We start from the raw sequence: 26,410 nt of genomic DNA on the forward strand, positions 1-26,410 counted from the left end.
CAGCAGCACACCCGCACACCCTCCTTCCCAGCCCTCCTCACCCTCGGACAGGGAGGAACTGGGCTGATCACCCCGTAACGTTCCCTTCTCTCTCCGATTTAAAACATTGCTAGGAGCCAGTTAATGCTCAGACTTCCCCACCCTCGGGCAGGCAGTGAGCCGGATGGGTCGCCTTGGAAGGCCCCTTCACCCTACAGATCGCCTCCCCTGGATTTCAAATGCCCCATTTCAGGGTTAACAGCCAGCATCCAGCCGCTGCAGGCGAGCGCCTCCTCTGCAACCCACAGGCCCGAAGACACACCGGCGGGCTGCCCGCGCAGAGCGCCGCCCCAGGGCGGCGTGACGGGGGCCTTCTCCGAGCGAGATCGGCGGCAAGCCTAGCTCAGCTCGCACTCACCTCCCTGCAGAAGGTCACGATGTTTTCCCACAGGGCTTTGGCCTCTCCTTCGTCCGTCTGCCTCCTCTTCTCCACGTGCATGCTCTCCCTCCTCTTGAGGGCCTTGAGGCCCTTGCGCTGGGCCACGTACTGCTGCGGGGTGTGGCAGGCCGCGCAGTGCTTGGCCTTCAGCTCGTTGAGCAGGGTGCAGGCGGGACAAGCCCACTGGCCCGGCCTGTCCTGGGCTCCGGGCAGCGGGGCCGGGAAGAGGCGGGCGACCTTGCGGGCGGAGGGGGCCTTGCTGCCGCAGGAGGAGCAGCCGCCCTTGTCGCCAGCCCCGCACTCGGGGCAGCGGGGGGACGGCTCGCCCTGCGCGCCGTGCTCCTGGAAGCCGTGCAGCTTGGAGGAGCCGCAGGCTTTGCACTTCTGGGCCACGGTGGGGTTCTTGAGGGTGCACTTGGAACAGGACCAGGTGGTGAAGTCGGGGCTGGAGGGGCTGCAGGGGGTGAATCTCACCAAGTCCCCCACCAAGTTGATGGTGTCGCTGCCCTTCTGCGTGCTGCAGGCCTCGCATTTGCTGGTGCCGGAGGAGTTGAGCAGGGAGCAGGTGCTGCACTTCCAGTGGGACGGGCTGACCTCCATCTCCTCCTCCAGCACGCTCAGCCGCTTGTTGGACAGCAGCTCCTGGAAGCGGGCAGCCGGGGCGGCCCGGGCCTGACCCTGCGGGGAGCCCTTCTGCCCCGCCGCGCTCTGAGCCCCGGGCTGTGGCACTTCGGGCCCCGGCATCTGCAGCTGCGGGGGCACCTCCCGGCGGCTTCGGGGCACGGGGTTGTTCTGGAGCCCCGGGGAGAAGGGACTGAAGGCTGGCATCTTCTGGGCCTCTTGTTCCATAGCCACCGGGCCCTGGGCGGCCACGGCGTCACCATCAGAGACCTCTGCGGGGACCAAAGGCTGCGGGGTGGAGGGGGCCATGTGAAAGCCCGCAGGGGTGATGACTTCAGGGACGACCAGCGCCTCTGGTGGGATCTTGGGCAGGGAGAGCTTGCGTGGCCCGCCACAGGCCGAGCAGGAGCTGGCCACCGGCGTGTTGTGCAGCGTGCAGCGCTGGCAAGCCCAGCCACTCTCCAGCTCTGCTTCATCAGGACTCTTCCCCTCCGAATCCTCGCTGCTGCTTTCCACCTTGGCGGCCTCCTCCCGGGACGTGCCCTTGGGCTCCACAAGCACGGTGGGCTTGGGCAAGATGCCGTTGATGACAGGCAAGGGGGAGCCGCTGGGCCCCGGCTCCGGCGTGAAGCCGCACACCTCGCAGGTTTCTTTGCCCAGAAAGTTCCTGAAGGTGCAGCGGGCACAGGCCCATTTCTGCTCCTCCACGCTCAGCCGCAGGATGTGGTTGAGGTCCGGCTTCTGGCGAGGGGCTTCGCAGATGGAGCACTGCCGCTGGCCGACGGGGTTCAGGAAGGTGCAGCGGGTGCAGGACCACTCGCGCACAGCAGCCATGGAGCCGGGAGAGTGGGAGTTGCTGGAAGAGAGCAGAAGACAGCATGAGGACAGGGCCACCAGGTACGCAGGGACAGCAGGTTTTTCCCAGGCTGCCACAGGCAGGATTTTGCTTCCAGGAAGGGAACAAAAAGCAACGCACTCATTGCTCTCCAGGCACTCGTTTCTCTGGCACTGACAATGCATTTCCACAAGTGCACGGCAACGCGCCAGCTTCCACCCCGAACGCTTTGGAAAGGGCACAGAAATCAGCCCCGCAGCCCCGCTGAGCCCGCTCTTGTCCGTGGGGATGAACCCTGGTGAGCGAGCCCAACGCCGCTGCACCCAGCCGCTACCCGCAACTGTTTTGTCCCCGTTCGGCTTGTCCATAACGCCCTCGCCAAGGCAGCCCCTGTGTGAGACAGGCAACCTCCGGCCGCTGCCGGGAGAAAAGGTGGCCCACGGGCAGAGGCAGTGCTGGGCTCAGGGAGCTGTGGGAGCGCGGCTGCGGGACGTGGGGCGGGCAGGGCACCCGGCTGACACGGGCACACAGAGCTAGGAACCGCCCGTGCCTCCCTTTGGCAATATCCAGCCTGCTTTGCCTTCTTTCTGCTCCCAGCATCAATTCTCCCCCTCTTTCAGTGCCACTCCAGCCCCCCTCTGCTGCACTTTCTGCTCTTGCCTCTGTCCTCTCCTTTCGGCTCCCCGCCGCAGACACCCCAGTTATCTCTGGTGGGGGGAACAAACCCCTCCACTGCTGACACAGGGACACAGGGACAGCTCAGCAGCTCCTGCCTCCCCCCAGCCCCCCGCAGAAGCAGGACATCTCTGCTCAGCAGGCTCGGAGGGGCACTGCCTCCCGGCTCCAGCCCCACTTCTCTGGGAAGCGGAGCGGCGGCGGAGCCCAGCTGTCGGCACCAACCCTCGATTCCAACCCCCGGACCTAACGTGGGAAGATGTCCAACGCACGCCAGAGCCACCTCGCTGTAGGGCACAAAGCGGTACTGACGTTTTTAGGCGGGTTCAATTTTCGGAAAGCGAACAGCAGCGGTGGCACCAGCTCCTGAGGGGGACCTCTGGGCGCAGGGAGAGCAGCTCCCCCCCAGGTGCCTTCAGGAAGGCGATGCCCCGCTCGCGTGCAGGCTAAGGAGCGGCTGAAGGAACCTCAGCCCTGCCGTTTGTCCTCCGCTCTGGGTAATTTCCTGCAACTTCCAGTGAAGGTGGGGCTGAAACAGAGTTTCCTGCTTCCTCCTCCTTCGCACGAGGACCGGACAGTTCTCCCCCACGTAAATGCACAGCACGAGAGCCAAGCCTAAAGCCCCAGACAAGCAGGGAGCTGCGCCTCGCCCTGCTCCCCTCGCAGGCCCCCCAGGCCCTGCCCCATGTGCCAGAGACCCGCCGGCAGGGCCGATCCTGCAGGAGGAGCCCCCAAGCCCTCAGCTCCTCCCGGGAACAGCAACCTCAGGCTGCCCCAGAGCAAGGAACCAGCGGCTTAAATCACGGGGGCTCACCACTGGGTCCCTTCCTAGCATCCCTTCGAGGATCAGGTTCGACCTGACACAAACGGGAACAAAAAAGGGAAAGAAACCGTTCTGTGCCGCAGAGGACGGGTACAGAAAGCTATGAGATGCCCACGCAGCCCACGGAGGGAACCTGGTCCTGGCTGGCCTCCAGCATCCCGGGCAGCAGCACCTGCACAGCCGGCTCCCCGAGGCAGCCGAGCTGACTGCATTGCAGCAGCGGGGCCTTGCGGGGACAGCGGCTGCAGCAGGAGCCACCCTGGGGGGAGGAAGGTCCCCTCCGGGGCTGGGGACATGGGACACCCCCAGGAGTACCCCAGCAGCAATCTGAGCACATCCCCAAAGCAGGCTCTGCCGCCTCCAGAAGACCGTCCCTCCCTCACGAGGAGATCAGATGCAGCCTTCAAATCCCTCCTTAAATCGAATGTTTCTCTAAATAAAGCCTGGACCCAAGAAATCCATTTTATTTCAAGAGAGAGCTTGAAAATTCACACACCGTGCCTTCACAGTTTGAACTTTACAAGGTATTTATTTACTGGAGTTCTTTCAAGAATCTTTCCCAGCTAAAAGAAATACAAACATTGATTTTTCTGCCTGAAGTCCTGCGGCTGTGAGCCCCTACGCAGCCCCCTCCCTGTGGCAGCACCGTGCCCAGAAACATCTGAAAGGAAAATCAGCCTTCAGGCAGGGGAAGGGAAGGAGCCGTGTGCCCAGCTCCAGCAGGGGCGGGGAAACAAACGGGGCCACGAAGGGCACCGTGATCCTGTCACATCCATCCATCTCGCCGGCTGAGCCTCATCGAACCGCAGACATCAGCAGAAAGCAAGCAAAGGCTGTCAGCAACCTGCACCACCCGCAGCCGTCCCACACTGCGCGCTGCGCCAGGGTAGCACCGGCCCCAAAACCAGCCCCTAGGAGCACATCAGCGCCGCTTACCGCAGCTTGGCACCCTCCGGCCACCGCTCCTCCTGCCGCACGAACCGCGCTGGCGAAGGCTTCTGGCCACGCAGCCACAGGACCGTGAAAAATCACCGTGCCCCTTCCCGTAGCAGCAGAGAGGAGGAGAAGCCCAGGATGGCCGAGGCAAGACGGGTCCCGCCGGCGGGCACAGCGGGCCAGGCGGCATCGCCGGGTGTGCCTGACGTGCACCCAGCAGGGAGCTGCGGGCTCGGGAAGGCTGCACAGCTTCACTCGGCCGGGCAGGAGATCCAGGCAGCAGAAGGGAGGTGGCAGCAGGACGCTGCAGTGCTCTGCCCTGCTGCTGCGCTGCCTGCTCTCTGCCCCGAGCTCTACCCCCGGCCACGGGGAGCTGCTGCTCTCTCCCCGTCCGGGTCCCCTCTGCCCAGCCGTGCCATCCGCCCGCTGCTGGGACTTCCAGCCGCTTGGCTTTCTCCACTGGCAGCTCACAGAAAAACCAAAGCCTCCCAGAAAAGTTTGCCTTTGGACGGCTCCTGCTTTCGCTGCTCCCCCGTGGGTCTGGAAGTCCCCCGGCAGCGGCAGGGCGGCAAGCTCTGGGAGGGACTTCCCTGCCCGCTTGTCCCCAGGGAGGCTGTCACACCTTGCCGGGGCGTCCCACGGCCACGCAGCTTTGGTGGGAGACACACAGAAACGGGAGAGGACGTGGGCAGGCGCCTTGGGAGATCCCGAGCGAGCCCCCGGTCCCCAGCCTGGCAGCGCCCGACCCCAGCCTGCTCCTGCCGGGACCGCACTTGGTGGCGGCAGCCCCTGCCCCACGGCTCCTCTCACCTCTCGCAAAGGGGCTGGCAGGAGGAGAAGCCCACCCGCAGCCAGCCCGAGCTCTGCGCTTTTCCCTACAAAGCCCGGCTGGCTCCTCTCCCGGCAGGCAACGAGCCTGCGTGAGAAAACCCAGCCGGCCCCGCCATCTACTCCCCAAGCCCACCTGCTGTACGGTAACGCACGCGCTCTCCAGCCCCAGAAAACGCCACCGAGACAAACGTCACCTGCCATCTCCCCGCGCCCCGAGCGGGAGATGGGTTTTCCCCCCCCCTGACAGCCCCCGGCAGAGCCCCCCGCCCACGGAAGGGCTTTTCTTGGGGACGAGGCACTGCGCAGGGGGCACTGGGCCTGCAACGCGGCACAGCCCAGCGGGGCCCCGCGGGGGCCCCTCCTTGGGTGCATGCGGCAGGGAAAGGGCGACAGCCACCAAACCCCACAGCTCCAGCAGCACGCACGGGGCTGGCCTCGCATGGCTGCGCCTTGCACTGCTCTGCCCAGCCAAGGCAGCCCTCCGCGGTGCAGGAACTCCTCTAAATAAAAGGGGGCAGGTCTGTTAGGGTGAGACAGCGAAGGGATTAAGGCACCAGCTGGTCACCTTCCAAACCCACCTCAGGACAGCAGTGCCCTCCCCTCAGGGCTCTGCTGAGCTCGTCCTGTCGCTGCAGGGCCCTGGCTCCCACACAGCCATCAGACGAGCCGCAGGTCTCTACCACCTTCGGGTGTCAGCTGGGACCAAAGGCATTTCTGGAGCCTCACCGGGGCAGGGCAGGACGGGACAGGAAGGAACAGGGCAGGGCACGAGACCGGGAAGCGCCCCAGAGCTGCCGTTTGCCTCCATCCTGCAGGCAGGGAGCTGGTGCTGGGCCAGCCCCACGCGCCGGGCACCTGCAGGCCAAGGGGTGCCACCAGCCCCGGCCGGGAGCGCCTTGGGCTGCCGGAACGGATGGCTCGAGGTGACCTAGGTACCGGAGGGACACGTCCCAGTGCTCTGCACCGTCCCACGCTGCAACAGAATCAGGCTGCTTCTCTAAATAAAACTCCTCCAGAGAAGCCAAAGCCTTCAAGCTTACTGCTTCAGTTCTCTCCAGCAATAATGAAATAAATAAAAATCGCTTGTTCTAGCCGGCAACGCACAAGCCCTAAGTTCTCGGATACAGAACATATCGTAGCAAAATCCTCTTGCTTGCTAAATACAAGAAAAAGCTCCAGAAGCTGGGGAGGGGAAAAAAAAATACAAACCAAGCAAACAAAATCCTGCCTCTGGTATCTGCGAGCTGTAAACCGCTGCTCCTCCCGTGCAGCCGTTTGCTGTTTAACGCCTCCTGCCAGCGGCACGGCGTGCTGTGAGCAGGGGGGGACAGCTGAGCACCCCCACGGGTGGCCCCGCCACATCCCCGCTGCCAGCCAGAGCTGGAGGCGGCCGTGCCACTGCAAAAGGGGGTGCAGGAGGTCGGCACTGCGCAGCCGTGCTCCTGCGGCTGAGCTGTGGAAGGGCGGGCGAGGTGCGGGCGAGGTGGCATCGCTGGCTCCTGCCCCCACGTCGCGAAGCCTGGGCGAGGAGGCGCTGCCGGCGGAGCCAAGGCCCTCTCGCAGAGCCAGGCAAGGGCCGGCAGGCTGGGCCGGGGGGAGGTTTCAGCAGATGGGCTGGCAGAGCAACACGAAACAGCTCAGCAGGGACTTCCCAATTTTTACTGATATCTAGAGGAGCATCAGTGGAGAAAAACAGCCTCTGATTCATGCTTCGAAACCTCCGAGGCTACAGAACTAAGTGCTCGCACCATACAATCAGGGCAGGTTGCTTCAGTATTTCCAAGTCCTGTCTCTCCAACTCCTCCAAAGTGAGCCATGAAAATAAAGCGGGCTTAAACACCAAAACGGACCTGTCCCTCCGCGCTCACCTCCCGCTTTCCACCATCGCAGTTCTTCAGCTGAGCAAGAGGAGAGACCGCAAAGAAAACCTTCCCCCACGCTCAGCCGTGCTTTCTTGGAGGCTCACGTCAAAGCAAGGCAGGGAAGCAGCGCACCAAGAAGGCCGCTGCAACGTCACCCACGTGCCCACAGAGCAGGGGCCCTTGCTGGCACCCCCACCCGTGAGCAAAAGCAGCAGCCCACTTCAGGAGCAAGCACTAAGTTGGTTTTGGAGGCCAGACTTGCCCCAGAGTAACTCAGGCCCAGAAGGGACTTCTGGAGGTTTCCAGTCCAACCTCCTGGCTCCAAGCTGGGTCTCGCAGAAACCCGTGCCGGGATGGGGGTTTCCGCAGTCTGATCTCAAAGACCCCCGAGCACGGAGACCTCTCTGGGAGCGCACAGTGACTGCCTCCTCGTACCGGCCTGACCCTCTGCTGTTCCCTCCTACAGCTGCTGTTTCGTGTGTTCCCACCACCCACTGCTGCGAGGTCAGACGAGGAAAGAAACCAGCCCCGAGGGCAGCACCCTCCTCGCGCAGCCTCCATCCCACGCCGGGCGGATCCTCCAGGGAAGGCCGGGGCTGGGGCCTCGGTCCGAGCTCCGGCGGCACCGTTCTCCTTGGGCCTGAGGTCTGCTGGAAGGGAACCCCGGTGGCCACAGCTGCAGAAATTCATCCTTTTGCTGAAGCAGTTGACGAAATAAAGACTTCTTGAGCCTTCCATGTTAATCTTTGAGGACTCCGGAGTTTTATTATAGATTTATACCTGCGCTCACTATAGAGTTACTCCAGGACAAACTCAACTAGTTTGCAGGAAGCCAGCTTGGATGGGGGGGACAAAAGCCAGCTGAGGGACCAGCCCGTCCCACCTGTCACACCCTGCTCCAGGCAGGACTCCCCGTCCTTCGGGAGGCCCCTTCCTCCCACCCCGGTGCAGTGCCGGGGCTCCTGACAATTGCTGGGACAGGGCAATCACATTGGTGCAGAAACCAGCATCTTCCCCTGGGAACAACTCGCACTGATGCAAGACAACCGAATTTGTTCTGTGTAATAAAGCAGCAGCGGCACAGGCGGATTACTCATCAAAGTAGAAGGGAGAAAAAAAAAAATCTAATTTTACAGCAGAAGACCATGCAAGGGTGAGCACCTGAAGGTGAACGGGGCCATCAAAGACCCGTAACAGCACGTAACCCTTCCCAGAAAGCGCCAAGAGGCTCGGACAGACACCACGGGTTTTCCAAGCTGATGATACGCTCTAGTTTGTGGAAATTTCTTGGTCCCATTGCACCAGATCTCCTGCGGGTTCTTGCAGTTTCTATGTATCCTACACTTTTCCCACGCTGGACACAGCTGGCAAAGTGCTCAGACAGCTCAGATGTGCTTCACTGGCCAGGGAGAGAAGAGGCTACAAGTTTTAATAAGAAGGTTCCCAGGGGAAAACAGAACTCAACTAATGAGAAGCCTGACAGAAAAAAAACACCCAGGCCCCAGCTAAATGGAATTTATTCAGCAGTATATTTTTGTAGCAGCCAACAAAACCACAGAAACTGCTCTCCAACTGCAGCTTCCCCTGCCGTTTACTTTGCAGTCACCTCCCAGAAAAGAGGGCTTGCCTGCCTTAAAAAAGACAGATGTTAAGGGTGAGAGGGGGCAGTTTGCCACAGGACAGGGAAGAAACGATTTCCAAGGCAACGTCTGCAAGTACAACTGCTTGCAAAGGATGCAAGTGGAACAGAGAGGGTGCTCCCCGACCCTTCGCTGGCTGTGCCGGAGGCCCCAGGAAAGCTGCTCAGAGCCGGCTGGGAAATGGGCAGAGGCAGAAGCCCAGCAGGGACAGGAACACCTTGAAAGCACGCGCACCAAAACCCGGCTTGAACGAACGATGCAAGTTGAGGAGACCTTCATCGCTCGGAGAGTCCTTTTCACGGCTGAAATCCCTGGCTTGGTTTGGCCTGGGAAAAGGAGGAGAGGAGCGGAGTCTTTGAAGGCTTCAGCCCATCTGAATACGTGGGCACTGGAGCTCCTGGCCCGATGCTGTTGCAAGAACGCAAAGCAGCCCGGCTGGAAGGAGCACGCCTCACACTCCCTTTCCCCTAAGGGTGCAGCCACACAGGCAGCATCATCCTGACCTGATGCGCTGGAGACATTTATCATTCTCCATGCGAAATCTTCAAAGTAGAATCCGAATCTGGAAGGCTTGCCTCGTGAGAAAAACAGGACGTGCATCATTAGCCTTCAGTGTACCTTAATTGCTTTGGTGTCAGAAGATGCTATCTTTCGGAAGGAAACCAGTTTGGCCAGCAGAGCACCCTGCAGAGACAGGACCATTCGCAGAGGCTCCTTTGTAGACGAAAAGGTTACCCAAATTTCTGCCCGAACAACAAGAAGAATCCCTGGGGATATGAAAGAAAGAGGCAGAAAGAGTGTTTCAAGGAGGCTGGCTAAGCCCAAGCCCTGGCTTTGATCGAACACTGTGAGCTTTTGCAAGCCCTGGGCTCCCTACCTTCAGAAGAGGGACTGGGTACGTACCCTCACCATGCCTGCTAGTGCTGCCGTCGTTCCTCAGCTCAGCTACTTCATTTAGTTCTTCTGTACCTAATTTTCCTATTTTGGGGGTATTTGAGGAGATTAAGAGCAAACGATATTAAGATCCAATTGCATCCAAGTCCTATACCCCGAGGAAGATTTATGTGCCATTAACTCAGCCCAGCATCTCACTATGGCTTAAACAGGTTTGACAACGGCTTAATAGATTGATTTTGCTTGAGGTGGTGCTGAATTAATGACCTCAATCCATACCTTGCCTTATATAAGTGCATTTCCTCACTGACTTTGACTAAAATCCACATACAGTGGATATTTGAATCCACTTAAGGGCAAATACACAGAAGGAGGTACACTGGTTTTACAGTTTTTTGTTCCAGTTTCATGAAATTGGCTTAATGTGGATGTAGAAGGGATCCCTACTGATACCCTGGTAGCGCTAAAACGTTTGGGAGTGCCTCAGTGCGCGTGCAGCCCCACAAAAGCTGCTCTTTCAGAGCAAAAAGGACCCAAATCCTCCAGCAAATGCAACACAAGAATTCAAGAACTTACTTTTTTATTGTTAAAAAAAATAATGATCTTTTCCAAAAGATCAGTAAGGATCAGCAAAGCAATGCACAAGAGCCCTTACGCTGCACCATCGTCAGCGCCCTCACAAATGCGGGAGCCCACCGAGCAGAAAGCTCCGACCTCCAGCAGACCGACAGAGCCAAGTCACGCTGGGTGCTGCGGCTTCAACGTCCTCAACACACAGAGCAAGGATGCACGTGGGGAACACGAGTTTTGTCCTTTAAAAAAGGCCTGATAAAACTTGGTTCAGCTACCTTTTTTTGTTTGTTTTGCTTTTTTAATTCTTACACTCCATCTTTGGTCTGAAGAGTCTTCCAGAAAGTTTCCCACTTAGAATAAAGTTGCCCAGCAAAATTTACGAGCAACTGAAACGGGGGAAGGTTTAGACTCTTTGAAGTAAATCCCACAAATGAAGACGATGCATCTTACAGATATGCTACTAAATAAACTAATTACCTGCTTGTGAGATGGCTTTTATAAAAAGCCTCGACAAGACGTTATCAGAGCCACCGTGACTCAGCTGTTGGCCCTTCAGACCCCTTTGTGCAGCACAAGCGAGACGCTCGCCGCGCACACGTGCCGGCGGATGCCCCTGAGCCCTGCTTGCTCCCTGATGTTGAGAACAAATTCGGTACAAACGTGCACTGCCGCTTCCAAATGCTCACTTCAACGGCCCCAGCAGGAGGGAATCTGCAATTACTCACACGTGGAGAAGGCTGAGTGCTTCTGCAGAAAGGAAGGTAAATGAAAGACTTCAAACTCTGAAAAGATCCCCTTAGTTAGGAAAGAACGGTTCAAAGGAAGGGCGGGGGCTCTAAAACCTGATCGAATCATTTGTTGTCTGGCCATAAATCCTCCTCTGCCTTGAGGCCGCTCAGAAAACGTCCTGAGGGTCTGAGAAGGGTCAGTCCCGGCAGACAGCCTCCCCGGCCGGCAGTGCAGATGAAGGTGAACCGGCGTAAAGGCAGAACCGTTCCAGACCTGGTGGAAGAGCAGCGCTGCCTGCTGACCTGGCTACAGCGTTCATCCTCAGCTCTCATCCTGGGGACCCCAGGGCTCCTTAACGCGGCAGGGGAGGAGATCGTTGCAGAGCAGCCGCAGCCCTGGCACCAGCAGCACGGTGAGGACTGACCGAATGGCACCGATTCGGTCACGCACCCATCAGGGAGCAGCAAGGACACCGGAGCCTCTGGGACAAGCTCTAGCACAACCCTTCCATGGAGCACGGTCCTTTAAACCTCAGCGTGGCCAGGAAGGGGGTGGGTGATACCAGGAGCGCCTGGCAGCCTCCTGCACCCGAAGGAGCCCCAGGACAAACGCACCCAGAGCATCCTGCAAGGAGAAGCCCAGTCACGTGCTGGGGACAGCCTCTCCTCTTGAAGTCCCGAGGGCTCACTGCTGATCCGGCCCCAGCTGGTGACCAGTTTAATGCTGAACATCATGCAGGTGCCTGAGAAACTCTGTGGTCCCATCAGGAGCAAAAACCTGCAAGCCCCCACTGAAGTTTAGTACAAGGTGTAGAGAAATCAGGGGCGGGGAAGAACAGCAGGGAGAGGATTTACAACCACCACGCCAGAGCTAGGAGGACACGCTGGGGAGGAACAGCTGGAAAGACTACGCTTGTTCCTACTGCTATTACACCAATTCACTTCACATCTAACAAAGGGCGCAAAAGTTGGTAACAGCAGTGAACCAGGAGAAGGTCCCAGGAAGTGCAACGCGGGTTAACGCCTCGGAGCATCAGCAGTAGTCAATAAACGGCATCCAGGGAAGCTGCAGAACATCCTTTTCACCGGGTTCTTTTTGCCCAATACAAAAAAGTTTGCCAAATAAACCAAAACAACAGGACTCAACAGCTCGGTGCCCTTTGGAGCAGAGGGGTGCAGAGAAAGGCTCGTGTTTCCCCGCGCCCTGGGACTAACGAGTGCCCAGCTGCAGCCTGCAGAGGCAGGAAGCAGAGCCCCGAGCCTCCAGGTCCTGACCCGTGGCTGTAACCTGGCCGTCGTCCCGGCTCCCTCGCAGAACTGCTGCCGGCCGCTCTTCCTGCAAAGGGGGAAACTCCTCGGGACCCCGAGACCACCGAGCTCAGCGGTGGCAGCATCCCACGTCCCACGCGGCTCCCAGCCGTGCTCAGGGCACTGCAGGCGGGACCTCGAGCGTCCTGGCACATCGAAAGGCAGTGAGGCAGCGTGGTCAGTTGCCAGTGGCTGTCAGAGTCCCTTTAGGGTGATTAACGGGCCTTAATGAAAAGCTAAGCCAGCCCTGTGCCTCAGGAAAGCAGCTCCGACTTAATAACCCAGCCAACGAGCTTCGCACTGATCCGCGGGAAGAAAGAAAGATCGCCAAGGGACAGGGGAAAAGAGGCGAGCGCTGGCAACTGCCGCCAGCCCTGGAGTTCAGCCCACGGTCAGATCAGGGCACGGTGATCCAGCCACCCCAGCCACGCTACAAATGGCACCTGGCAGCGTGGAGGAAGGCGAGCATGGTGGATCTTTCCGAGCCATTTGCCATCAACGCCCCCAACCAGCAAGCACTGCCCGCTCTCAACGTGCCTGAGCAGCTCTGCTCCTTTGGCAAGAAGAGGCCAGAAGGCAGAGCCCAAAGCTGAACATCCTCTCTGCTGCCTCGGGAACACCATCTGCAACCCCTCAGAAGACGACTGACCCCGGAGAAGGATCTCAGCACACCGAGCAGCAGCTTAGGGCACTGTCCCAAATGAACAGGGGATCGGAGCTCACGCACACATGCACCCATTCACTCTTCCCCTCAAGTCCTTGGCTCCAGACACAACTTTCAGGGGCACTTATATTCACTGCCAGATGCTGGAAAAACGTGCAGGGAGGCTTGGAGCAGCCTGCTGCACTGGAGCCACGTTCCTCCCCTTCACCGCCACGCTGGGGCTCAGCGGGGCCAAGGGCTCGCGCGGTGAATGGGGCTGCATGGCCCTGCAGGGACAGCAAAGGCTTCAAAGAGCAGTAAATCCCACCGACCTCACAGCTGGCTCCAGCCTTTATCCCTCCTGGATCCACCTTCTCCAGCTCTTCCTCTTCCCAGGTTATTTCAGGGCAGGCAGATGAACGCAACACGGCACCAAATTTGTTGCTGCATCGGGCAGCTCCCCGAGGGAGGGGAGCCTGTCGCCGCGCTGCAGCCAGCGGGCTCTGCTCTCCTCGCAGGCTTGGGGGGAGGAAGAACAAGGGGGGGAGAAGCTGCCTTAGGTGCTGCTCAGGCTCGGGCCAAACAACCCGGCATCTCCTCCACGCAAGAGGCTGGAGAAGCAATTTATTCTGACAAACGGTGAAAGCCTGCAGCAGGGTTGGCCCTTTCTGTCAAAGCCGGTGTACCACACAGAGGCTTACGTGCTGGAGCGGCGAGGGGAGGGTACGGGCAGTCAAACGATATACGCATCACTCACCGAGGGAGATATCAGCAACTCGGAAGAACCAGGCTGCAGAAGACCTGCCTACCCGCCCAGGATGCTGGGGGCAGGCGAGCGCAGCACGCGCTGGCCACGGCGCTTGGACACGCAGCGGGACGACCCAGCACGTACCTCTGTCCAGAGGGGTCACATCGTGAGCCTCGGGGTCACGTCACGAGCCTTCAGCCTCGGAAGGGATCAAACCTTCGGGCACAGGTGCCTCTGGGGTGAGACAGAGCTAAGGGGCATCCCGCAACACGGCACAGGGGGATGCTCACGCAGGCACCTCGAGCTCATCAGAGAGAACCGAGTTGGCTGTGGAGCGTTCACGGTCCGGGAGGTCAGGAACTAAAAGCCCTTAGTTTGTAGAGGCTCTGTAATGAGAAGGGGCCGGGATGCCAGGCGGCTGGGTTAGCCAGAAGAGCACGGGGAGCAGCACGGAAGCCCTCCTGAAGCCGCTCCAGTCTCTGGTCTCCAGTAAACACACGGCTAGGACTGGGTCCTCCTCGCCTTGCAGCGCCTGCCTGTCTGCCAGCTTACCTTTCCACCAAGCACCTGGGGAGGTTCTAGACAGAACTGGGAACGACTTTCCCACTCCAGCCTAAGAAACACCACCAGCACCAGAAAGAGCTAAGGCCCCACGCCCGCACACACCTCTATGTACGGATCTGTGCAGCCCCGGGCCTGGAGCGCAGCGATGCTTTTGGGTTCTGCTTCCATGGGGGTCTGTCACCCAGACGGTGAGCAAGGCACTGACAGACCACGGGTCATGCCCAACCACAAAGTCTACAACAAGCCCAGAAACCAAACATGAATTTCTCGAGTCCTAGCAGTGACTATTCACCGTCCTCTAAATCATTCCTACTTGCTAGCTTAATGACTTCCGACCCTTTGGGTCAATCCAGTCCTGCTGTCTGCAAACAGCACTGACCACGGGAATCAGGCAGGTCAAGAACACCGAACTGTTCTCAGCCCAGAAGCCGCGGGGTTTGGCGAGCAAGCCGTGAGAAGGCAGAAAGGAGCGTGCTGCAGCGACTGACGCTCTGGGCAGGCCACCTCTGGCAGCGCAGCCCTCGCCTGTTCTCCCCAGCCCCTGTGGGAGCGCACACTTGCCGGCATCCCAGAATAGAAAGCAGCTGGAGTCACATCTGAGCACTGCCAAGAGGAAGATGAAAGGCTTCCAGACACTCCTCTTTTTCCGCTGACGCTGTCTTTATGGGCTCTGCTCCCCGCTCCCCCCCACGCAGCTCCCCTAATCGTCAATTTTCCACAGGTGGGGAAGTCCTAGATGCTCCTGGGAGGTTTCTCCAACTTCATTTATTTTATTTAAGGAACGGGGGCATATGGTTTATCACAGCTATTAAGGGGTTTATGCATGTACGCAGGGAGAATCTTAAGAGAACAAAGCACGCCTCTGAGCCCAGGACTCGGGGAGCTACCAGGACCTGTGAGCTCCCCAAAACCCACACCTGGCACAGGGGAGCAGAGAGCAGCCTGTCTGCAACCACCACACCAAGGGCTGGGAGCGAGTTTCAGGCTCCTCACCGACATCACACTTGGTCCTTCCGTGCTGGCAAGATTTACAGCAGCCCGGAGGACGACCAGGACCCTCACTCGCTTTCTAGAACAGCGGGCAGCCCCGAGCAAGGTGAAGGTCCAGCCTCTAGGACGCGGCCAGAGCCAGAGATGAGGTTACACAGGATCTAACCAGGAGACCTGAGTGGTTCCAAAGGGTGTTTATCAGTATGGTGATAGGTGATTTATATGTATAAATAAATAAATATAAAACAAAACAGCCATGCACAGCCCTGGCCGAGGACACTCTGAGCATGCCAGGGACTGCCGGCGAGCAAGGAGGCAGGCAGCGAGCTCCATGGCCCTGCCTAGGAAGACGCTCAGGGTTCGGTTTAACAGGACTTATAAAAAGGGTCTCCTTCACCCCCGTTTCATTAACACGAGGGGTGCCAGTATCTGTGCACGAGCTGGGTTAGCCCAGCTGAGAAGTGCTATCCTGCAGCACGGGCAGCCCTTCTGCGTGGTGGGGAAAGGATCGCAGCAGGGCAGGCTGCCCCACACACCTCCCGGTGTACCCTGCAGCCCAGCGCGGGGACGGGAAGCTGCAGAACCACTGGTGGGGCTCAGGGACCGGGCCCGGCCGTCCTTCCAGCAGCAGCCTTGAACACCTCCCTCCGGCTCCACGTTGAAACGGGCCCTGGAGACCGCGAAGGAGCCCTCCAGTGCTCCGAAGCTGGAAGGAAAGGCAAAGGTGGGCCAATTCCCACAGCTGCATTTCACAGTACAGATTTACCTGCTCCCAGCGGGGAGGGGAAGAGGCAAGGGAAGGAGCAAGCAACTGAAGTCATTAAGCTGCTCTCTGAGGAGCTGGAACAGCTTCAGCCAGGAGGGTGGACTCTGGGGACCCAAGGACACGATTCCCCCTACGTAGCCATCTGCACTCCAGGGGTATTTGAGCAACCACTCCAAAAGCAACCCCTGCAGAGGAAAGAAGTCTGGATGAAGAGGAAGCTCTCTTTACTGTTTTCATTTCTCTTAACCGTCTTTAAGCCAATTAAGGAATTTCTTTTTAAGTGCGGGTCTGCAGTCTGTCTCTAAAGAGCCTGCCCTCCCCGGAGAGCACAGCAGGGCAAGGACGAGGCAACCGTCTGGAGTCAGAGCCCTGCAGACCCTAGATACTGCAGGGACTGCTGGCCCCGTGCTTCTCCTTTGCAAAAATCACAGCTATTCCAGACCCACAGGACCTCAGGGTTTTCCAGCACAGTTCTGCAGCTTTTGCCTTTCCCCTTTGCACCTCGGTTTCCTCCGGGTACCAAGAAGCAAGCCTTGCCGACCTCAAGCATACATAACCTTGCAGCTTTCAACATGTGTCCGGCGTTTTAAGAACACAACAAAGAAAACACCTTTGAAGCTTCAAAGACTGCAAAGAAGAGGCTAAGATGAAGGCAGGGTCTGTACTTTTGTTCTGCTCCCGTAGCACCTGGCCTCAATGCAGCGCAGTCTGTAGAGAACGCGTGTATTCGGCACCAGAAAACAAAAGCACCTGCATGCGCTGGGTAGTCTGGGAGGAACGGGTCCGCTTGCCAGGATGAAGATGAAGACCACCTTCAATAATTTTTAAGAACAAGGAACAACTTCAGATGCCACACATGTGAGGAACAGCGACTGCAGCTCCCTCCTATCCCATGATAGAGGCTGTCACACACGCGGCTTTCCAACGGGCCAGGTCTCAGCACTGGAGTCTAGGCTGGGAGAAGAATTTTCCTGTTGCCATAGTCTAGGCAGCCTGAGGGACAGCTGGAAAGAGCCAGGCACATCCAGGATTCCTCCACAGCCCTTCCTTCCAGCGTAAGTTCCCTCCTGCGTGGGGAGATGGAAGAGGAGATTTACTGGTGGCCACCAGCCTGCACTGCCGCTCAGTCGAGATTTATGCCGCAACTTACAGTGCTGCCAAAATAAAATGGAAAGAGGAGTGGCAGAACAGAAAGAGAGAATGAAAGGAAGGAAGGAAGGAGAAATGGATCAGGAGAAACAGCGCGGCTCCGAAGCTGTCTGCTCCCATCACTCACATCGCCATCGAATAAATCAGCTGGCATTTCCAACTGCTGCGCCCCAGCCTCCAGTTCCTGCAGTGCTGATCCGCGGACTGACTTCGGGGAGGGGTGGGGAGCACACGCAAAGCACAGCAAGTAGAAATCCACCCGTCTCCACAGCAGCTGAAAAGTCAGGCTCCATACGAATGGCACAAGAGGTCCGGGGCATCTGCAGGCTGCTCCCAGGGCTTGTGTGCTCCTGAGGGCAGGAGAAGGGATGCCCCAACCACCACCCCCGCCTTCCACCTTCTCCTTCCAGCGCTGGTTAAACACAGACGCCGTTCCTACACCGAGGTCAGAGATGAGCTAAATTACATCCTGCGGCTCCACAGACTGGCAGCTTTGCGCATCAGGTCTGCAGGAAAAAGGCTCGAGCGACTTTTGAGAGAGATACCTGAGCTTCTAAAAGCCATCCTGGGTCTTATCAGAAGGAAAAGAACTAAAGAAAACGGCATCACCCCGCGCTTCTCAGTGGTTCAACCCCTGCCCGTACAGAAGGACCAAAAGGCTGAAGTGGCGCTGGGTCGGTATCTCTGCAGGTGCAAAGAGCCCCCGGCTTCCCCCGCCGACGCCGCCACTGGCTGCTCCGAGGAGGAGGAACCCCGGGGAGGTCAGGGTGCCCTAATTCTGCTCCGCAGGACTGGGTGCTAACACATGACCAACAGAATCAAAAGCAAAAACCTCCTCAACAAACTTTAACAGTTGTTACAAACAGATGCGTCGGTGTCAGGGAAACACACCCTGCCCCGAGCCAGCTGCTTTGCACCCTGACTCTGACACCACTGGAGAAATTCAAAATTACATCCAAGGAGACTTCGGCACTGCGCCACCTCAGCACCCCTGCTCTGTGCAGAGGAGCCTGGGCAGCCTCGAGGACTCACAACACCTGGGCATCAGCGAGCTCTCACACCGTGCTGTGCCGGTGCCCTCTGCGGTGCTCCGGGCAGCCCGGGCCCAGCTCCTCCTGGTGGGGGCCATGGGAGAAGCTGGGCTCCTGGGCACGGGCTGAGTCCCACCACCAAGAGTTTAAAACGAGCGCATCTCCTAACGCGCGCGCAGCGGTCGAGAAAGGTCACCCCCTGCTTTTTCTCATGGGCCTGAACTTTGGGAGGAACGATAGCAACCGCGTCCACCAGGTGCGGGCCGAACGGCAGCTCCTTGGTTTCTCCTGCTGCTGGGAGCAAAGGGCCGGGGGGGTTGGGGGGAGCCGGGGGGGTTAGGGGGGAGCCACAGCACTTCCTGCAGCCCTCTCTTTCTGCTCAAGCCCCACGCTCGGGAGCCGTTGCTCAGCCTCAGCTGAGGCAGCAACCCATCCGAAACGCGCCCTGCTCCAGCAGTCAGGCAGTAATTACCAGGGAAGTCCCTCCGACTTACACAGCACCCTGGAGGCCTCCGGACTCGGTAATTCAGACCATGGCACTGTTTACTGCCTCGTAAAGATGAAGCATGCTGAAGTTAGCGCTGCGACAGCTGGAATCCAGAGGATGCTCCCGGCTCGTGCACGTGCGCTTAACCCTCGCGTGCCCACCCCAGAGAAGCCCCAGAGCGACCCAGCAGAGGCCTCGCAGCGGCTGCCCCCCCACGCAGCCCAGCACAGCACCCCGTCCCACAGCGGGGTCCCACCCCTCCCGTCCTTACCCAACGCTCCCGAACCGCTTCGGGCCACGCGTGCTCTCCCCAGCACCGCTCGGGTGACCTCGGCACGCACACCCTCTCTCCAAGGACAGCCCAAAGGACATCGCCGTCCACCCGTGGACGTAGGGCAGAGAGGAGATAAGGCACGGACACCGCATGCAGCGGGCTCGTCGTGGCACCAAAGGGATGGGGCACGGCCGCTGCTGCGCCCTCCCCACCGCGCCACCACTGAGCAGCCCTGCGAGCCGGGGGCTGCAGCACCGGCACACCCAGAACACGGAAGGCATCTAAGCGTTTGCTGGAGAAAAAGATGACCTGAGGAACACAGGCCGTGGTGCCAAGCTTTGCTGGTCTGCTAAGAGATTGCCCGGGGTACGTGTCACGCGATGGCGTGCCCACCACGCGTCGCTGCAAGGGCCGCGGGAGCTGCTGGGTGAGACAACAGCGACGACGATCGGCCGGATTGGTGCCACGGGCTGCAGCCTCGCGGCTCCCGCAAAATCTCTTCCACGTTTCAGAAGCACCGAGCGTTTCCGGATTTGGCCTCCTCCACAGACAGGCACAACAGATGCGGGGTGAGGCAGCACGAGCCTCAGCTCCTCGGCACAGAAGGGCAAAGAGGATCCATTTGCTGCAGCTGGTGGCACAGGTCGAGTTGTACTGCACGGGGCACAGCCTTATCAGGGCCCAGAAGAAAAGGCGTCTCCTCCTTGGCGTCCCAAGGAACCAGTGGAATAAACTATCTATAATACATCCACACACAAATAGTTTCACTTTTTCAAGGTACGCAGGTTAAAAATGAGGCTTTCAGGGAGATGAAGGACCCTGCTCGGGTCCACCTGCACCTCCTCCTCCCCACCCTGCAGTCGAGGAGCGCTGTGGAGTGGCAGCGGGCAGGCACCCTGCCCTCTCCATCCCTACAGGCACCGAGCCTCCCGCCGCCTCCTCCAGCGAACCTGTCGTGCTCCAAGCACAGCAGCCCAGCGCTAGGCACCTACGAGCCCCAGCACGCGACGCTGCTCGGCACGGCGCGCCACAAGCAGCAGGGCTTGAACCCAGGCGTCTGGAGACAAAGCTGAGCTCTGCAGTGCTCCGGCCAAGGGCGGGCGAGGCCCCTGTGGCTGCCAGCGAGCTGCCAGCCTGGCAGCTTTAAGCACCTGCAGCCCGAGCTCTCCTCCCTACCCCACACTGCCCTGATCCTCCTGCCGATCGTCCCACCGCCATCCAGAAGGGCAGCGTTCACAGTTCCCTTCAAGTTTCCTTCTGGTTTTAACGTCCTGCTGCAGCCTCACGAACGCCAGCTGGAAGGCAGGAGCAGTTTTCTTTGGCTCAGCTCTCCACCCCTCCTCACCGCGACCTTCAGCACCTGCCCCTTGCAAGGACTCGGCGGGCACGGACGCCGCGGGACGCTGCGGCTGGCACGGCTTGCAGCTGCACTGCCGGCACCGGGCGGGCAGGCACTGCAGGGTGAGGAGCACGGGAGGGATCCCAAGTCAAATAAAAGCCCAGGGCAGTTTGTTGGGATGGAGAGATCCTGCTAAAGCCCGGCTCCGAGGGCAGGCTGCAGATCCCTGGGCAGGAGCAGCCAGATGTGCCACTTGTCATGCAGCCCCAGCTCACCGAGCTGAAACTGCATCGAACCACAACTCCTCTTTCCTCTCTGTCCCCCGAACAACCACCCCTCTGTTTGTGGCAGCCCTGCACCGGCGGGACGGCTCCGCGCGAGGGAACAAAGGCCTGCAGAGGGTTTGCCCAGCACGCGCTCTCCCGTCCCCTCCACGCACCAGCACCGACCTCCAGCCCAGATGGGACCAGCACGGCCTCTCGGTGGCCTCTCGGTGGCCTCTGGGTGCCCAGCAAGCTCGGGGCCAGGCGCTTGCAGCGAGGGCTGGAGGCAGGCGAGGCGGGCGGCAGCTCCACGAGCATTCCCCTCTCCGCTCCTGAATCGCGCTGGTCAGAGCCAGCGGGGTCAGACTGGATTGAGTTACTGGTGGGGGAGATCCAGCAGCTCCCAGCACCTGATACTTCTGGGAGAAAGGAACGAGTTCCAGAACAAACCCAGGAGATGGAGGGCACTTGGCAGCACCGACCAGCTCAGGAGGAAGGGAGGTGCCCACCCGCCCCACGGGAAGGAAGCAGGAGGCTGCTCTGGCCCTCAGCCCCTCTCACGAGCCCGCGACAGACGCGTGAAGTTAGTGCAGGGCCATCTCCCTCCACAACAGACGCTGCACAACAGTAGGTGGAGGGGCCTGGGGCTTTCACCCTAGGTCTTTCACACGACCCCAAGGAGAAAAACAAATTCTTCCCCTTGAAACACACACACGCACAATTTCCTACATTGGTTCCTTCCTCTGCAGCTCCACGATCCCTTCCCAAAAGGGGCGACGAGGCCAGGACCACGGATCCGGGCACAGCCAAGGCTGGATGCCGACCTCCCGCACATGGAGCTGCATCCGGAGAGCACCAAAATTACCCAACGCCTGCACCGGGAGAAGGACCTGAGCCTCCGTCCCTGGAACGAGAGAGTTCAGCTACTGCAGAGTCTGGAAAACAAACCCAACCGGGTAAAGGTGCTGCTCTCCTTTCCTAGGAACGGCACTGCTTAAGGGACAAGCCTGCTGCAGTTTCCAGTGTGACAGCAAGGCTTCAGCCATGGGGTTCAGGCATTTCGGTTCGGATTTTAGCCAGCCCTGCTGGGTGAGGCCTCAGGGCACAAGCTCTGACTTCCTGCCCTGGCTTTTGCCGTCTCTGTAGAGGGGAAGGAGCAGAACCGCCCTGTTACCCGTACTGTGGGAAAAAGAGGTGGGGAAGGTGGCCTGGGGGCACGAGGGAGCAAGGGAGAGGAAGGGAAATTTGCCCTCTTACTGCTGGGGCCATTTGCGTTCATATGAAGAACTTCAGTTTCCACTACTCCATGCCATCCTCTGACTTCTTCACAGCTCCGCAGCTATAAACAGCCTCAACTTAAACAATTAAGGGGCTTTGAGAGGGAGCGGGCAGCTGGAACAGCCAGCATGGAAAGTGGATGGGCAGGACCGGGAGCGGCGGGTGGCTGGAGCAGCCTGGTGTGCTGCCAGCCCCGTGGCACCGCACGCCTTCCTGGGCAGCCACTGTTCCAGCTGCAGCGTGTTTGGGGAGAACCGGCAAGCAGTCACGGGGCAGTGCTCCCACCCAGCAGGTATCCAGGACGACCTGCGGCATCCTTACCCTACCAAACCCCAGCTGAACTCAGCACCACAGCTCCCAGGGGAGCACAACCCACGCAGGGACACAGCCACCCCACTGCGGTGCCCGGGAGCGCGAGCTCTGCTCAGTGCGATCCACAGCCACGTCCTGGGCATCGCAGCAGACGACAGCACCCTCCTAGCTCGGAAGAGTGGTCTCTTTTTCTCTCCTCGCCCCTTTGTGGATACAGTCAGAGCAGATTTTGGTTATCCCCAGCTTTCCCCCAACCACGCAGGCCTCTGTTCCTTGCCCGGCGGCTCAGGAGTAGCTCGCCGGTCCCTGCATGGACCTGCAGTGTCCTTGTGCAGGTGGGGTGGGATTTGGTTAGCTTTGTATGGGAGCGATTCCACAAGCTTGGAGAATAGCCCTAAAATCCCCAACCGAGCTTCTCGACGCGTGACCTTGCCTGAGGTTTTGAGCTGCTCCTAAGACTCAGAGACCAAGAAGAGAAAGGCTCGGAGGGTAGGCGGAGGAGAGGAAATAAGAGCTGAAACCTCTAATGGGTTGAAACACGGCTATCTTGGGATGAGAAAAAGCTCTTCCTGAGCAAACCGCAGGCAGCTTTCACTCCTGCAGGGTGCAAAATCAACTCTGAGCACATCCAAAGCCAAGCAGGCTGCTGATAAAAAGCAGGGAACTCCCTGCCCCGACCCACAGTCCCAGCCCCAGCCTCAGGCAGGCTCAAAGCCCCTGAGACAGGATCGTGTGAAGTCACCCGGTAGCGCCGACCTCCTCCTCTTCCACACATTTAAGCCGTGTGGTTCCCAAAGGCCGAGGCCCCGGCTGGCTCGTGCTGGGGCTCTCCCCAGAACTAAGCGGTGCTCGCGGGGAGCAGCGCGGCGCTGCTGGGAGGGGTGCAGCAAGCGCCCCCCCCGCCCGCTGCCAGCAACAAAAGCAGGTCTCCTCGCTTCCCCCAAACAGCAGGGAGATTCATTTCTCCACAGCGTTTCAAATAAATAAATAAATAAATAAATCTGTTCCTCCCTCCACGGTTGTTGAGGCTCAGAGGTATTTCATTCTGAAGAGGCTCTTACAGGAAAACACAAAGCCTTTGCAGAATGCTGCGGGGAACTCCAGAAAATTTTAGCTCTCTGGAAAAGGAAGGCACTCGGAGAGCTTCGGCCAAATCAAGCGGTGGGCGGAGGCGCTCAGATTTGGCCGCACAGATCTTGCGACGCTTTCCTTGAAAAGCCTCTCTTGAGGGGAGCAAACCCGAGCAACTCTTGGTGCTCAGAGCCCTGCCACCATGCACCTGAAGGAGCCAGGAGCGCTCCCAGCCCCACCGGCCGGGTGCTGACACGCACACGGCGCCAGCAGAGACCTCCCGAAGGCCCACAGCAAACGGCAGCGAAGGGCCCCGTCCCTCCGCGGCGACGCAGAGCAGCCACCAGGAACTCGACCAGGACAGGGCCCCGTGCCCCTCTTTGTGAGCGATGGGGAACGGAGGCGCGGTGAACAGAAACGTTCCCCTAAATCTCCCCTGGAAGTCAGCTCGGCGCCATAATCCCCTCCCGACACCCGGACACGTGGCGCTGCGCCTCGCCGCTGCACGAAGGGTTCGGCACGCGGGGAGCCCTGGCCGTGCTGGGCTCCGCTCAGTGCCTGCATCCAGCACCAGCATGGGCCAACACCTTCGAGTACCGACCGAGGAGGAGCCCAAGCAGACCCGCAACTAAGCCAGAATTTATCTGGAACGCGCACACAGCTACCGAGGATGTATTTCGAAATAAAGATCTTTGCCCTAAGCAGAGATTTCAGCAACAAGACTGCCTTCGCTAACGTGAATCCGTAGCTTTAGGCGTAGGTAGCTGCACCCTGCTGGTACCCCAGGAGAGGCAGGGGGATGCTCCTCCAAAAGCCACGGTGCTAACACATACAAAGAGGCTGAGCGGCCTGCAGAGACCAGGCACTCAAATCTGGCTGTCACAAGCCTACTGCTCCTACCACTGAGGCCCTTTCTCTCCTCCCGTGCCCACCTGCCTGCAGCACACAGGGCTCCCCAGAGCACCAGCCTCAGCCGGGCACCTGGGTCCACCTCTCAAGACACCGCAGCCTCCTCCCAGCTCCTACAACCCCCGACACCGAACAGCACCGCTTTCTTCCCCTGCTGCCACCCCCCTGCGAGGGAAGCCTCCCCCGCTCCCCACCAAGCCCGGACCAAAGCCGCTCACCAAGTACGTGTGCCCACGGTTCCCTGCCGAGGAAAGGCCGCATCCGTCCCCGAGGCGCGAGACGGAGCCGAGCGGGCTTGGCTCCGTGCTGGCCCGCAGCAGCCAAAGCATTATCGGCTCCGAAGGTGGCCGCAGGCACAGACAGGAAACCAGCAGGAAAAGCAAAGTCTATCCCAGGACTGCAGCCCAGCCTCAAATTGACTCCCCAGTACTCCACTTCCTTCCTGGCTACGGGACTCCGGGGACGAGGCCATTCAGAGGCAGACCCACCTCCTCGGACTTGTTCTATTTAGTTACTTTTTTTTTTTTTTTTAAACAAGGGAAATATATTTATCTGTTCCTCTCTGGAAACCAGCCAGCTGCTGCTGCTTCACCTTGTTGTTCCAGCGGGCTCGCCGCGGGAGCCACGGGCACTTTGGCCTGAGCTCAGCGCCTCTTTTGGAGCCACTTCCACCACCGGAGCCCGAAGCGCGCCCTTCCCACGCGGTCGCTGCTCGGTGAAGCACGGCCAGCTATTTTCCTGGCTTCAGGAGCCACGCAGCACTTAGCTGGGATGAGCTCGCTCCTTTAGCAGGGGAAATTCATAATTACCACAGAACCACCCCCGTCCCACCAGGACACTGCCTTTATCTGCGCGCGGAGCGGCGGTTCCTGTTCTTGCCCCAACATCCGCTCCACCACGAGGGTTGGTTGTGCAGGGAATTCGTTTCCATGTGTCAGGATTTCACCTCGTTTCTCAAACTCCCCCAGGCTCCAGACTTCAACCCAGGAGCGGCGGTCGCGGCTGGCACCCGGCAGGCTGCACAACCAGCACCTCTTCGGCACCCAGCGCCCGCTTTGCGCTGCGAGCTCCTGAACCCCGATGCTGGCTGCAGGCCGGGGCAGCCTGCTGCAATTTCAACGCCTTCCCCGCCTCTCCTCGGGGAAAAGCGGCAGTCTGGAAGGAAGAATCCTGCGGGCAGGACCCAGCTCTGCTGGCAGGAGCCCTCTGAGCTGGAGGGGACAAACCTACAGCGCCCGGACCGCCCACCAGCCCCGCGGGCTGCCCACACAGCGCAGGCGGTGGGGAGCTGCACCAAACGGCCTCTTTAAAGGCCTCTCGGGCATCGCCAGGGACTCGGGCCCACGGCTGAGAGCAAAGACAACAACCGGTTGCTTTCACACCGCCAACAGCTCAACGAGGAAACCCAAGACAGGGCTACAAAGGAGCAAAGCGCGGCGCTGCGTGCCCTGGGGTCTCCCCGAGCCGTGCACCAGGCGCCGTGAAGCGAACTCGTGGGGACTGGCAGCAGCAACGAGGCGAGAAAACGAGGACTGCAGCACGGATGGGATGTGACCATCACAGCAAGTGCTTCCAGTGGAAAGCCACAGCAGCTCGGGGACGCTCAGAAGCAAGCAGCTATTCCTAAAAAAAACTAGTGGAAACTAGTGGCTCCAAACAGACTCAAGCAAGTACAAACACCCGACCAGGCTGGAATCTACGCAGAGCAGGCATTAGGCAAAGGCTCGAACATTGTTAGCACAAAAGGCGGCAGCCTCTACAGCCAAGCCCCCAGGCAGAGGATTTTTAGCTGCTTTCGACATACCTCTCAACCTGTCAGAGACTGAATGAGGACACCCGCCCTCCAGTACGAAGAAAAACTCCTCACTCCTGAGCGGCTGGCGGGGAAGGGGCATAGGCAATGACTCGGGGACACATCCCGAGATGCTGATTTCACCGAGGGATAGAAACTGAGGGTCCAAAACCCCGAGCTCTTTCTTTTTCAGTCATTCTGTTTCGGTGTGTTTTGTTCCCCAGGATCTGGTATTCAAAGCGTTTCACTTCTTTTTCATGAAAACAGCATCTCTTGCTCTTTTAAGTTCAGAAACTCTTGCTACTTATCCCCGCCCAACCTGGAGTCACAGTCCTCCCCCTGTGACACTTATAGTTAGTTGGGAGGGGGAACATAAGAGACGCCGCAAGAACACGGCAAGCTTGTTAAAGGACCTGAGATCCCGTTCCCAGGCAGCCACCTCCGCAACTTAGGCGAGTGAGGAAGAGCTGCGATGAGCCCTGCAGTCTGTCGTGCAGGAGACATCGGCAGCCCTGGAACAGGATGCAGATTGGCGTCACCCAAATCTGGGGAAATTCAGCTCTAAGTTTCACCAGGGCTAAAACTGAGCCTCCGGATGGAAGAACCCAACACTCAATAGGATCCAAGGCAATTTCTCCCCGAATGCAGCA

The 26,410-nt window shown here is 59.4% G+C and overlaps 1 protein-coding gene across 9 annotated transcripts in view; it reads right to left on the reverse strand.

Annotated features, from left to right (window-relative positions):
* The window catches only part of CAPN15 (calpain 15), a 52,556-nt gene that overhangs the window by 10,433 nt on the left and 15,713 nt on the right, over positions 1–26,410 (reverse strand). For all 9 annotated transcript variants that reach the window (XM_066977454.1, XM_066977453.1, XM_066977458.1 and 6 more), the window contains one exon: positions 398–1,895. In XM_066977454.1, the coding sequence (XP_066833555.1) occupies positions 398–1,895 (1,498 nt within the window). The remainder of the gene's footprint in view (positions 1–397; positions 1,896–26,410) is intronic.

This window comes from Anser cygnoides, chromosome 15 (genome assembly GCF_040182565.1).
Source record: "Anser cygnoides isolate HZ-2024a breed goose chromosome 15, Taihu_goose_T2T_genome, whole genome shotgun sequence".
NCBI classification, from domain to species: domain Eukaryota; kingdom Metazoa; phylum Chordata; class Aves; order Anseriformes; family Anatidae; genus Anser; species Anser cygnoides.